The sequence below is a fragment of the Apteryx mantelli genome, chromosome 23, assembly GCF_036417845.1.
Source record: "Apteryx mantelli isolate bAptMan1 chromosome 23, bAptMan1.hap1, whole genome shotgun sequence".
In the NCBI taxonomy this organism is placed as follows: Eukaryota; Metazoa; Chordata; class Aves; order Apterygiformes; family Apterygidae; genus Apteryx; species Apteryx mantelli.
This window is the reverse complement of record NC_090000.1, coordinates 6,708,808-6,721,677: the sequence shown is the minus strand read 5'-3', so window position 1 is coordinate 6,721,677 and position 12,870 is coordinate 6,708,808. Positions and strand designations below refer to the sequence as shown.

At 54.6% G+C, this 12,870-nt stretch overlaps 1 protein-coding gene across 1 annotated transcript in view; it reads right to left on the bottom strand.

The window, feature by feature from the left end:
• The window catches only part of SNX19 (sorting nexin 19), a 28,290-nt gene extending 15,682 nt beyond the window's left edge, over positions 1 to 12,608 (bottom strand). The window contains exons 1-8 of the mRNA XM_067310020.1: positions 11,016 to 12,608; positions 10,422 to 10,560; positions 9,658 to 9,758; positions 8,858 to 8,977; positions 8,527 to 8,657; positions 7,148 to 7,244; positions 6,671 to 6,857; positions 4,512 to 4,641 (exon numbers count right to left, since the gene is read on the bottom strand). Coding sequence (XP_067166121.1) covers positions 4,512 to 4,641; positions 6,671 to 6,857; positions 7,148 to 7,244; positions 8,527 to 8,657; positions 8,858 to 8,977; positions 9,658 to 9,758; positions 10,422 to 10,560; positions 11,016 to 12,608 — 2,498 coding nt within the window. The remainder of the gene's footprint in view (positions 1 to 4,511; positions 4,642 to 6,670; positions 6,858 to 7,147; positions 7,245 to 8,526; positions 8,658 to 8,857; positions 8,978 to 9,657; positions 9,759 to 10,421; positions 10,561 to 11,015) is intronic.
• Between the last annotated feature and the right edge of the window lie 262 nt (positions 12,609 to 12,870).

Below are 12,870 nucleotides of genomic sequence, written 5' to 3'. Positions count from 1 at the left end.
GGGCCTGCTTAAGGAGCTATATGGCACAAAGCTAGTGCTAGAGCCCAGGGAAAGCATTCAGATCTAGACCTGCATCCAAAAATCCTCCCAGGCCCACTCCCAGGATCCTGGGACTCAAGCTTGGGCTCCCCTCCAGAGTCTTGCACTTGGAAGCAGATGTGGTTCAGGATGCAGCTAAGGTTCTTCTGGCCCAGAAGAAAGTCTAACACAGAAAAAGAGCAAAATACCACAGGTCAGGTGGCTAAAACCAGCAGTCTACTGCCAGTGCTAGCCCTCTGCCATTCCCAAAGGCTGGAAAGACTGGCTGGAGGGCAGGCAGCGAGCACGGGGACAGCTTCCCTGAGGAGCCATGGGGGCATATGAGAGAGAACCAGTGGAGCAGGTGCCCCAGGGCCTTCAGGCACAGTTGTACCTGCAGCAGCTTCGCTGCGTTACGATGGCCAGGCCCCGTGAGCTGCCTGGCCTCCATCTACAACTTGCCAAAAGTGGCTGCTCGCTCCAGGGACTCTGGTGACTGGGGCGACTTGGCATCTCACACACCTTGCTCATCAGGCAGCTCCTCAAAGTGGCTCCAGGCTCCCCAAGGAGCCTCCCAGCCCTCCACCTCACCCTGCATCTCTCAGGCAGGGGGATTTGTTTTGTCCTGGGAAAACCAGAGCAGAAGGCTGGCTCCTCCACCACCAAGCGCCGTGGCAAGGCAAGCTGGTACCTGGCGGCCGTGTCCCCGGCTCCACAGCTGCCCTGGGCTCGTCGCGGCAGTCGCAGACCCCTGACCTAGTGACCAGCATGCCATCGGGGACAGATCGAGGGCAGGGCGCGGGGTCACAGCCACGGCGTGGTTCGAGTGCTTGCCTTGTATTTTTATCACCGCATTGACTCACAGGCTCTAAAAAGCACTTGGATTCTCTAAATGCTTTCAGCTCTTTCGCCAAACACCCCCAGAGCCCAGAATAGCCCCATCTACTCCCCATCGCAAACAGATTCCCACTGCAGCGCTCCCCCATCCCTGCTAGGGCAGGGAGATGTTCCTTCCCAACGCGAGGGAGGGAAGACAGTCGGATAGCGGAGGGGTGTGGAGCCGGCCTGGGGCAGCGGGGTTTGTTTGTTTACAGGCACGGACCCAGCATGCGGAGAGGCTGCTGGAATTTTTTCTTGGCCCCGGGGTCGTCCCCACTTCCAGCGAGCCTCCCAGTCCCTCCGCCTCCCCTCCCCTCGCTTCTCCTTTCGGCTCCAAAAAAGGATCACTCCCTGTTACATAATGGGACGAGCGCTGCACGGATGCAGACACGCACGCATGTCCTCCCTTTTACTTAACAATACCTTTTTCGGTCATACAGCCTTCCTCTCCCCGGCCTCCCTGCTGCCGTCAAACTGACAGTCAGGGGAGACGGATAATGCCTGGCTCCAGCTACAACTATTCCAGCCACATAGAAAAGGGGAAAGAGGAGTGTGGTGGGATACTTCCTGCAAGGAACAGCGAACGGAGCAGGCTAGGGAGGTCTCACTGATCAGCAACAGCAAGGTAACACTGGTCACTTGATGTCACCACAGGGGATGCTGTGGCCACTGGAGGACCAAGGGAGAAAGTCCCCCAAGAAAGGGGAATTGGCTCTCTGGAGAAGTTCGATCTTGTTCTCCATGTCATTCCATTTTGCTGCTCTCGAATGAGGCAGGAACGGGGGCAGGTGTGTCCACACTCCTTGCTATACGTCTTCTGCAAAGAAGCAATTTTCCACGCTTGCTGCAGAGCAGTAGCAACGCCCACAGAGGTGGCTGCAAGACGGCTGCAGCAACAGCAGCATGCCTCACCAAATAAGCTGGAAGAGGAGTCTCCAGCAGCAATCCCCTTCCTAACACCCACAACACTGCTAGGACACCTCCTTTCCACCACATAACCCAGCCACTAGCAGGAATGGAGAAGGACCTCATTTCAAGGAGGGGTGATTTCTGCTTGCACTTTGCAACTGGCCACAGTTGGAAGCAGGATGCGTGTCCACTACTGCTCCTGCGTTTGTCAGCCTCTTCTCAGAGACAGGAGCAATAATGCCCCGAATAGCTCATGCTCCCAAAACGGCTTCTGGTATTTTCTCCACCTGTACCAAGTTCCCAGACGCAGTGCCAGCCAGAATGCCAGGGCTGTGCCACGTCTGGCCTAGCAGTGATCAAGTTGCAAATACTTAAATGGAAGAAAAATGCCACCAAATCACTGCTGTATCCCTGGGCAGGCAGCTGGCAGCAGGTCTGAGCCAGAGACCTCTGTATCTGCTCAGGCCTTTTACTTGGACAGCAAAACACCCACCTGGGTCAGTCACAGATGCAAGAAGTCTCAGGCACCCTTCTGCGTGGCTCAGGTACCACAGGAGGGGACAGAGCACCATGGCAAGCAGGTGTGGAGACCCCCATTCCTAATTCATCTTCTTTATATACAGGGGTATCTACATCCCTGCTCTTGAACGTCCATCTTGGGCATTTTAAGTGAGCTCTGCTCCCGTACCAGAACACACCTTTCTTTACAGAAGCAGAAATCGAATGCTTGCTGACCCCCAGCCTCTGTACGGGCTTCCCAGACCACTAATACGGTTTGTCACCCTCAGTCACCTCCATCTCCACCCTAACGCTGCTCCCAGCCAGGAGATAAAGCACAGTCCCAAACATGGCCTTCTGGGTTGGGGGGGAGATTACAGCAGCAGAATCAGGGAAGGAAAGTGTTCACTGCAGCAGTTCATGAGCAACACTGGCTTCCTGGCAATGGGTCAGTTCACACTGTGCCACTCCTTCCCCCGCTCCCTTCACGCTCCTCCTAACTGCGCATCTGTCCCAGAACAAGACCAGAGTCAGTGCCAAAACGTGGATTTTAACATGGACATGTACAGTCCCAGGGAGATGTGGCTAGCCTGAAAGGTGCTATTTGCACCCTGTGGGAAATTGTAACCACGACACCAGGACCTCCTAGCATCATCTCCAGCCACAGGTTTGCTTGCAGCACATTCAGGTTCACCCAGACCCTTTGATGCAGAGCAGCTAGAGACAGATTCATCCTCATGCTGCTCCAGCTTCCAGAGATCCTCCACCTTACGCAGCCAAACAAGCGCTGTGTGTATGACAGCTTCTCTAGTGGAAAATACCAAAGCCACGTGTCAGTGCTGCAGCCTCCCCGGGTGACTGGGACTCAGCTTATTAGGAGGTGATGACGTGCATGCTCAAGCCCTCATACCTCTATGCTTACACATAGGGATTGGGTTCCAGTTCATTCCCTGAGACACAAGAGCCCATTTTGGAGAAATGGGAGCAACACCCACCCTCTCCCACCCAAGGAAACAGACTCGGGAGTAACTGCCAACAGCCCCTGACCTCAAAGCGCTTCAGCAACCTCTCCTGAGGGCAGCTCAAATTACCACCTCGGTTACAAGGCTGCCCTGCATATTTTGACACCAGCCTTGGGGAACATCTACTACAGAAGGAAGGGGCAGGAGTGGGAAATACACTGCTCTGAGGCTCCCCCTAGCCACAGTCCTTCCGGAAGAGTTTTCCATTTGCTCTAAAGGACCATATCCTCAGCTAGTGATAATCACTGACCTATATGAGAAGACAGAAATGCTCTCTGCTTGTGTGTCTTCGACCGGTGCCTTACCACATAGAGGTGCAGGTCTCAGAAAAGCTTGGCAAATATACATCGCCTCGAAAGGAAGTCCTGCCCTAACATATCTGGGGGTCACTGCCCAACATACAGACGCTACTAGTCCACTGCAGACTGGATAGGGATATGTTTATGAGAGCAAAGGCCCTGGGAGATTGCACTCCAAGCTGTTACTTGACCAGTTGCTGTTCCTGTGCCTTCTTATTCCCCTTTTGTAGAAGGAATAAGCCAAGCCCCTACACAGGGAGAGATCAGGAGCACAGCAGAGTCCTGTTCTGCCGAATGTGGCATCTCCCCTGTCCCTACCGCTCTGAAAAACCACCAGAGACCACATGCCCATTCAGGAATCCCCCAGAGAGCCAGGGAGCTGGTCACATTCGTCCTTTCATTGAGGCAAGAAACTTCCCATTCCCATGGCTGAATCCTACCTTTCCCTCGTTATTAAAGGAGGGGAGGCTAGCCACTGGATTTACGTGGCTGCTCACAGGGAAAGCAGCCTCTACTGCAAATCTCCGAGATGTTCACTCTAGATACACGCGACATCCTCTTTAAAAAAAATCTTGTCTGATTTGACAAATGGCATTTATCTGCATTCAGTCAAGAGCTCCATTTGATACTGTAATTCCATTTGAAGTGGTGTGCTGACCACACCTAGCCTTACCTTCTTTAAAGCTATTCCCATAAGAGAAGGGGGTACAGGTCATCTTGAAAGGTCACCTCCGAGAAGCTACCAAAGAGCAAATTTCGACAGTGTCCCCACTCAGTACTAGGGATCATCTCCCAAGGGAAATTATAGGGGCATATATGCACCATGCTTGCCCCGGGTACTAGAGGAAATGCCACAGAGCCGTGGAGTTGGTTGCTGAGGCCTTACTTTTGAATGAGGGTCCCGAAAAGCAGGTCGAAGACCTTCTGCATGTTCTCTGTGCATAGCCAGCTCCAGTGATCCATCAGAAGCAGACGCAGCAAGTCCAGGGCCAGGTCAGCCAAAGCTGTCTCAGAGTCTGCCAGGAGGAAGAGGAGGGTCAGATGAGGACACCAGCTCAGAGCCTAAGCAAACCTGGTGGAAAGCATCACTCTTTTCCCCAACGGCCTGAGTGATGCTCTTCTCCCTGACCTAACACCCCACGCTGCATGCAAATGCCCTGCTACAGCACAGCCAGCGTGGACAGCAGGGCATCCCACTCTCCCGGAGTGCTCACTCGTTCATTTCCACTTCCACTCAAGCAGCCCTGTCCCCCCACCAAAGGGCACGCTAGCCCAGAATATGGCTGCTCCAAAGGCAGCTTTTCTTGGATGCTGCCCAGCTGCACCCCAGCTCTGGGGCATGACTGGTGCCAAGAGAGAACTTGTACAGTGCTGGGCTCAACAGTTGCCTGACTTGGCTTACTCCCTCCACACTGCTGAGACACGGAACAGTTTTGGTGCAAAGTTTGTATGAAACTTTTGGATGGTGAGTACTGGAGCCTAGTTACAGGATACAGAGAGAGCCCCCACTTCCCTGAACTTGGGCTAACAGGAGCGAGTGACAACATTTTACGACTAGGGACTATCTAATCCCAGTCCATGCATGAGGATGGCAGCGCACCCAAAACAGGTGGAAAGGCAGGCAGGCACCTTTCCCTTCTTCAAAAGGGCAGTTTTCCAGGAGCTAGGCTCTGGTTGGTGTCTGCAGGCTGCCATCGTGTGGCAGGCCCAGGTCTCAGCAGACAGACGGATAAACCACATCTGGATAAAGCAGATGCATCAGTTAAGACAAGAACTCGCACACATGCCAACACATCCCTGGTGATGCAGACCTGGGACAACAAAACAACCCTCTGATCCTCAGGCATGCTCACTTGCTGGAGAGTGACTTACATGCCGCTTGGCCCCAAAGCATCATAAGGGGTGTGCAGAACAGGCCTATAAATGTACCACACACCCAGCTGAAGATAACGCCTTGCAGCAGGCATCCAAGTCCCCTTCCTCAGACAGCGGCTGGCCAACCTCTTCCAAGAGGTCGCCCAGTGAGCAGATATAGGACACTGGTTGCCTTTAGCAAGCTGCTTCCCAGACATTCCCTCCCCTTATCCCGCCAGACCAGTCTGCCCTGTCTCAGATCTGAGGCATCACAGACCTGCAGGCATTTGACATCATTTACGTCAAATTTCCATACGAGTCCAGCTAACTTGGCCTGCCTGTATCTCTTGCACTCTGTGCAGAGCACTGACCTCAGATTATAGTCCTGTTCCCAGCAGCCCAAAACAACTGTGGATGCATCTTTAAAAGTTATAGGCAAAGCTGGTAGCATGGGCTAGATTTCAAAATATCAGACCTATCCTGTCACAAGCCCATGCTTTCAGTCAGTTTGCCAAACCGAACCATTAGAATGAAATTTTTGGAAAGCTCCAGCTGATACAGTTCAGCTGTTCCCAAGAACAAAATTAAACAACATGTTTTTGCTCATGTTCAAAATAATCTTGTAACTGTTCTGAGAGCCTGTAGCACCTCTGTGCTTCAGAGGAGGGATCTACAATCAGAAAGGGAACATCAGTCCTTGAACTGGGACTACAGATTTGGTATTCCCACCAGTTTTATCCAAACTTATATCTCAGAAAGATGCTTCTACAGTGCATGGACACATTAAGGCTGACTTGAGATTACCTAGAAAACGCGATTCGGCCATTTGTGAGTTTCCACATGCTTGATTTTACAACATAAGCACAAGTTGCCTAAAATGCTAAAGAAATGTATTTCTGCAGGAACTGTACTGGGTACACTAAGGTGAGGAACTACAGTGACTCAGTTGAGCTGTGTGTACAAGACCCAAGTGCTTCCAATAGCAATACAGTCCAGAGCAGTCTCCCAACAGGATGTGAGATACTCCATTTGCTTTCTCATTAACCAAGGCGCAACAGGCAGGAGACCAGGTCCCCGTGCTGAAGACCTCACGAGCTGAGCATGCAGATCCTGGCAGCAGGAAGCTGCAGAGCCAGCTGTGTCTGCACTGGGGGAGAAGGGGTGAAGCACTAACAAACAGGCTGAGCTCACCAGCGCCCGTGTCCGGATGCATCCCCTGCTGCGATGTGCCCAGCGCATCTGTTTCCTGGTGCACGCAGAATTCCTCGGCTTCTCTGCCTCCCTCGCCTTCGGGGGCAGCGCTGGGCATTGCCTCCAGCAGCTTCTCCTGCTTCTGAATGAAGGACTCCATAGCAGCCAGCGACAGGGTGCCAGAGACCTGCAGAAGCAGCAGTGCTTTAGTGCCATGGGCTGCACACAGGCAGAGCTGAACAGACCTGTGAGGTCTCCGCTGTCCACACAGCCCTCCTGCTGCCACCACCCTCCCCGGTCTGCATCTCACTCTACCCAACACCACAGCGAGGGCTACTTACAGCCTGCCCTCAAAGAGCTGGCACCACAGCAACCACTGCGGCCACAACCCTTGGGCACCTGGATTACTCCAAGCCAGCATTCGAATAGGCCAGTGATCAGGAGCACACAAGGATCATAACCGGGATCTAAACTTACAGTGCTGCCCTCTCTCAGAGAGTACAGGATCCTGTCGTGCACTTCACCCGCGCTCAGCACAGGAGTGATTTTACTGGATGGGAACCTCAGCCTGGACCTGAAGAGGAGAGAGACAGCACAGTCAGGGTTTTCTCCATAAACTCCAAGTGATGAGTTTCCCAGCCTCAGCCAAGACTGGTTTAGGTTTGGTCTTTTTTAAAAAAGCATCTGCCCCCAGGATGACCAAGAGCTGGCTATAAAATATTGCAATAAAAACTTAAGAGCGCTTGCCTCAACTATGCGTTCTTGAACACTGGCCTTTCAAGACCTTCCATTATCCACCATACACGCGCACCTTCTTCTACGGCTACGTTAGATATAGGCCTAGACGCAGATCTAGGGATATCTGCTCAGCAAGGTGTGACCATGTGAGCATATACGGGAAAATGTTCAGAAAAGCCTTTGAGATGAGGCACACTCAGCAAGATTGTGAAATCCAGTTCTCGGTACATGCACACAGAAAGGGCATTTTGGATTTTCGGACAAATTGTAAAAAAGTCTGTTTATCACTAAGGAATGTCCTTTTCAGCCAAGTCTCTTCAAAACTTGTACTTTTTTGGTTGTCTTTTTTTTTTTTTTTTAAAGCAAAACATTGCTTTTCTGGTAAAAGCCACGCTTCTGCAGAAACCTTTCCTTTTTCTGTAAGGGAACAATCATTGACGAGCACAATGGGGCTTGTCATTGTGAGCAATACCAAACATCAAACACTTGCAGAGCAATGTATGTGCAATGACCTTAACCACTGCTCCTAAATAAATATTCAAATGTTTGCTGGGAAAAGTGACAGGCTACTGTGCAAAACACATGAGAAAGGTAGGAGCAAACTCTCAGGTAGACAACACAAGTAAAATTAGCCGGACCACTACATGTTCTTTTCTGCGCATTTTGAGATCTGCCCTGAAGTGCTGTGCACAGAATAATTGTTCTTAACAGCGGCAGCCCAATGCCATCCAACTTATAGCTACATTTTGCAGTGACTCACCACATATATAGGTCGTGTACAAGTTTAAGGCTAAAAGCAATTCTCCAGGAGCAACATCATCTTTGCTGGCAAATGTCACCACCTGACAGCTGCCTCAGAAAGAAAACCACAAGCAAGAAAACCTTCAGTACCAATTGCTGTAAAAAACAAAGTGTTCCTGGAAAATCTCTTATCTAAATAGGAACTCAAGTACCCTTGCTCAGCTTTTGAAAGAGAAAGCAATACAGCTGAAGTATGATAACAATGTGCTATTTACCACATCTAAAGCACCAGGTCAGTACTTTCATGTTAGAGTCAGTTTATTTATAAAGTGCATGTTCTGCATAAAGCATGAGGCAAGCTGTGGAACAGCCCTTACTTGTTAGCCTTCTTCCCATCTGTCTGAGATTTTCCATCCACTTCTGACTCACTGAGATCCTCCGTGGGGCTCTGGGGCTCTGACCTGGGGAATGCTGTCTTCAGGGTGTCCACGATGGCATTGACAACGATCTGCAAAAACCAGCATCATCATCAATTATTGGGGGAGTCTCCGAGTACAAATTAAGTCCCACTTTGCATTCCTATTTTCCATCAAAACCTCAAGCTCTGCGGGACGGGTTCTGACTCTCGCTAGCTTTATGGCTTTCTAGGCCAGCTTAGCCCCGCAATACAGTATTTCGGTACCCATAACCAGATCCCCACTTGTCTACCTTGTCTATCCTGGAGACAACGAAGGGCTTCTTGACGAATGCGATCCTGGCATCAGTGTTCAGGGCGAGGAACTCCTGCACCTCCTCGCTGTTTGCGATCTCGGGGACAGCGCACAGTTGCTGCAAGGGAAGACGCAGCTTTAGGTCTTTTCTGAGGCAACTTCCCAGCTCGCTTATATAAAGTGCAGGTGGAAAAGACATGACGCGTTTCACTGCGGGTATAGAGCTGTCCCACGTGACTGCTTGCCAGCTCTCAGAAAGCTATAGCTATCAGCTCATGGCCCTGCTACACATAATTCAAAATCTATTTGCGTGCTATTGCTGGTGCCTGCCATAGATTTCTGATCCTCAACAATATGCTACGATCTCCAAAACGTTCTGTCTACCTGAGAGCTCTCATGCAGGCCCGCAGGCCATGAAATGGCATCTGCTGTAGCATGCCTTCACGCCTCTCCTCCTCTCTAACATGCAACAGGGCAGTTATAGCCCTCTGTGGCTCAAATCAAGACAGCAAGGGGGGGAAAAAAAAAAAACAGATATTTTCTATTTGCATTTTCTCCAGTAATAGTAACAATCAGTCCAGTAGCTACTTGTTAAAAATTTAAAAGACTAGAGTTAAAAAAAAAAAAAAAAACAAAAACCAACACCAGCAGCCAGCACAAGAGCCCAGCTCTCAGTCCTCAGTTCTAACACATCAGTGTTGATCTGACCGCTGCACCCAAGGAAAGGGAACGTGAAGACTCAAGTCAGCAGCCGGGGAGGTGGTGGCTGCCACATAGGTACACCAGCAGGTATCTCACCTTCAAGAAAGACTCTAGGAGACTTTTTCTGGCTTCCACCTTATCGCTGTCCATGTTTCCAAATGGGAGATCAGGGAACAGTTTCTTTGGGCCTTTGATATCTTCAAAGGAAATATACCCATAATCAAACTTGAGAGAAATGCATCAGCACAGACAGACTCCAGAACATTCAGACAAACGGCCCAAAAGTTTTCAACAAAACAATTTTCCATCCAAAAAAGCAGATCTACCAAAATCTAAGGATTTTGATGCTAAATCCAATGACTTTTAAACAGGAGTATTAGAACAAACATTGGTTTCTTTTTTAAAAAGCTTGTGTTTAACACTTATTACTCGACTTGTATGCAAACTAGACATTTGCAAACAAAAGCGTTCCAGTGTTTTGTTCACTGGTAAAGTTGCAAAACTGCAAAAGCAAGCGTTGAGATCTGAATGGGAGCTAGGATATGTTTTGAAGCACTAGAATTTGCTGCTCATGAGAAATCCCTCCTCCAGCCAGCTCGGCCCAGAACAGCGAGGACACGGGCATCATCACAAACAGCCCAGCATCCAGGCCTGCGCAGGCAGGGCAGGAAATCCTTAATCCTATTCCTCCTTCCCAGGAAGGGCAAAGCTTTCTTTTAGCTCATCGTATCCAGGTCTCTCTACATCCAGAGAGCGCACACCTTTGCATGAGGATACCTGTTACAAGCAGCAACAGAAACGGGCACAGACTGGATTGAGGAGGGAAAGGATTTTTACAGAAAGGCAATACGAGCACTAACTTTTCAGGAACTTGCGGAGCTCCGGTTTCTCCTCCAGTCTGGTCTGGAGGTTCAGGAACTCCCGGTAACGGCGGTTCACGGTGTGGTATGCCATTTGCTGCAGGTTGCCAGCACCCTCGCCCTCCAAGGCCGTCTCGTACTGAGGAGGAAGAGAACAGTTATTAATCCTTACAGACCCCAAAACAATCCTGACGTGCTGCGGTCCGTGTCAGCCCCACGATCCCCAGGCCCCACGGCAGTCCTGTCCAGCGAACTCCAGCCATCTCTCAGATCTATCCTTTCCTAAGGACTGGGGACTGCACAGCCTGGGAGTCCCTCGTGAAGAAGGGGGTGTAGGCAGCGAAACTGGGATGTAAAGGATGCAGCCAGCCCCACACAACCCTTGGCCAAGAGCGGGAACCGCTGTCCCATATCCAAAATCCCACAGCGAAAACCATCGCAACCAAGGTTTCCTCGCTGCCAGCCAAAAAAACGTTGTCGAGCCATACACAGCACAGAGAAATCCTCCTTTTTTTTTTTTCCCCCCCCAAGACCCCAGCTGGGGCAGGGGTCTTGGAAAAGGAGCAACCACCCGGCAAGGCGGGGAGCACTCACCTTGACAGTGTAGAGGGTGTAGGGGTGGAAGCCGGTGCCGCTGTGCTCCCGGGCGGTGATGGTTCCAGTTATGCGCAGGTTCTGGATGACCACCGGCCCCTCGGGGCTGCTGAGCGGCTCAAAGCTGAAGGTGTTGACAGGAGCCATGGGGGAAGTGGAGAGCAGGGGCAGCGGCTGGCCGGGGTCCAGGGGGCTCTGCGCCTGCATCTCCGACGCCCCCAGCTCCTTCCCCAGGCAGGAGGGTCTCTGTGAGAAGGGCTTCCTGGGGACGGCCAGGCGGGCGGTGAGGAAGGCCGAGCCCTCTTCCTCCTTCTCCACCGCCAAGTCGACGTGGATGTCAGGGCAGGGGCCCTGCGCAGCAGCAGAGGGGGGAGGCAGGCTCGGATCCGTGCTCTCCTCCGGGTCCCCATCCTCCAAGCCGCCCGGCACCTCCAGCACCGCAAGGGCATCCTGCGGCAGGTCGGCGAGGAGCTCCTCCGCCACCAAGGGCGCCGGGGGCTCCGCGTCCTTGCCCAGCTCGGAGGCGGGGGACGCCGGCGCCAAGTCCTCGCAGGGGAACAGGGAACCCAGCGCAGGGGGCCGGAGGGGCCGCACCGGCGTGCCTCCGCCCTTCCTCTCCCCACTCGCCGGGCCCTTCTCCTCCTCCTCCTTCTTCTCCGGGGCGTCGTGCTCGCAGGCGTCCCCTGCCTCGCCGCCGGGGAGCTCGGGGGCCTGTGGGGAGGGAGGGGGCCCGTCGGGGATGGCCTCCCCCGGGGCCGCGAGGGGCGAGGAATCGGGGCGCGGGGCGAGCGGGCCGGAGGCGGGCGTCTCCGCTCCCCGGCGTCTCTTCCCGGCCTTGGAGAAAGCCGCCACCAGGAGCAGGTGGATCCAGTCGGGGTCGGCCATCTTCCTGAGGGCGGGCAGCAGGACGTTGCAGGTGACCAGCTCCACCACCACGAAGCGGCCCGTCCGCGTCTCCAGGTGCGGCCGGGGCACCAGGGCGAGCAGCAGCCGCTCGGCGGCGGCCCGAGCGTAGGCCACCTCGGCGGCGGCGCTGCGCAGCGCCGGGTGAGGCCCCGCCAGGCGCCCGTACTCGCGCCACAGCGGCGGGCCGCCCTCGTGGGAGCCGCGCAGCGCCCGCCGGGCGCCCCGGTAGCTCTGCAGGTGGCGGCCGCCGAGCAGCAGCAGGCGGCGGGCCAGGGCGCCGCGGTCCACCCGCTCCATGCGCCGCCGCAGCTCGGCCGCCAGGCCCGCCATGGCCTTCTCCACCTCGGCCTCGAAGGCGCCGCCGCCGCCCACGGCGCGGTACCAGGAGGAGACGAAGTCGCGCACCACCTTGCGGATGGTGGCGGCCACCTCGCGCTGCAGCTGCCGCTCCGCCTCGGCGCTGCGCGGCGGCGGCGGCGGCTGCAGGGCCACGAAGCGCTCCAGGCGCAGCCGGCGCCCGCCGCGGGCCACGGCGCGGGGCCCCAGCCAGCCGCCGAGCGCCGCCAGCGCCGCGCACAGCAGCGCCAGCATCCGCAGGTCGAGCAGCAGGTGCAGCGCCGCCAGCCAGCCCAGCGCGGCCGCCAGCGCCAGCAGCCCCCGCGGGCCGCCCCGCCGCCCGCCGGCCATCGGCGGGCACGAACGGGCCGCCGCCCCCGCCGCAGCCCGCCCCCCCCCCCCTTCCTTCCACCGAGCGCCCACCCGGCCGCTGCTGCCGTGCCGGCGCCCCTGCCGCTTCCGGCGCCGCTTCCTGCTCCGCCCCCGCCGCGGAGAGCGGCCGAGCGGCGCCGCCAGCCCGCGCGCGCCCCGCCACTGCCGCCTGCTGCCGGCGCCCAACGGCGAGCGGCGGGCACCTGCCGCCGGGGCGCGCGCGCACGCCTGGGAGTGCCCG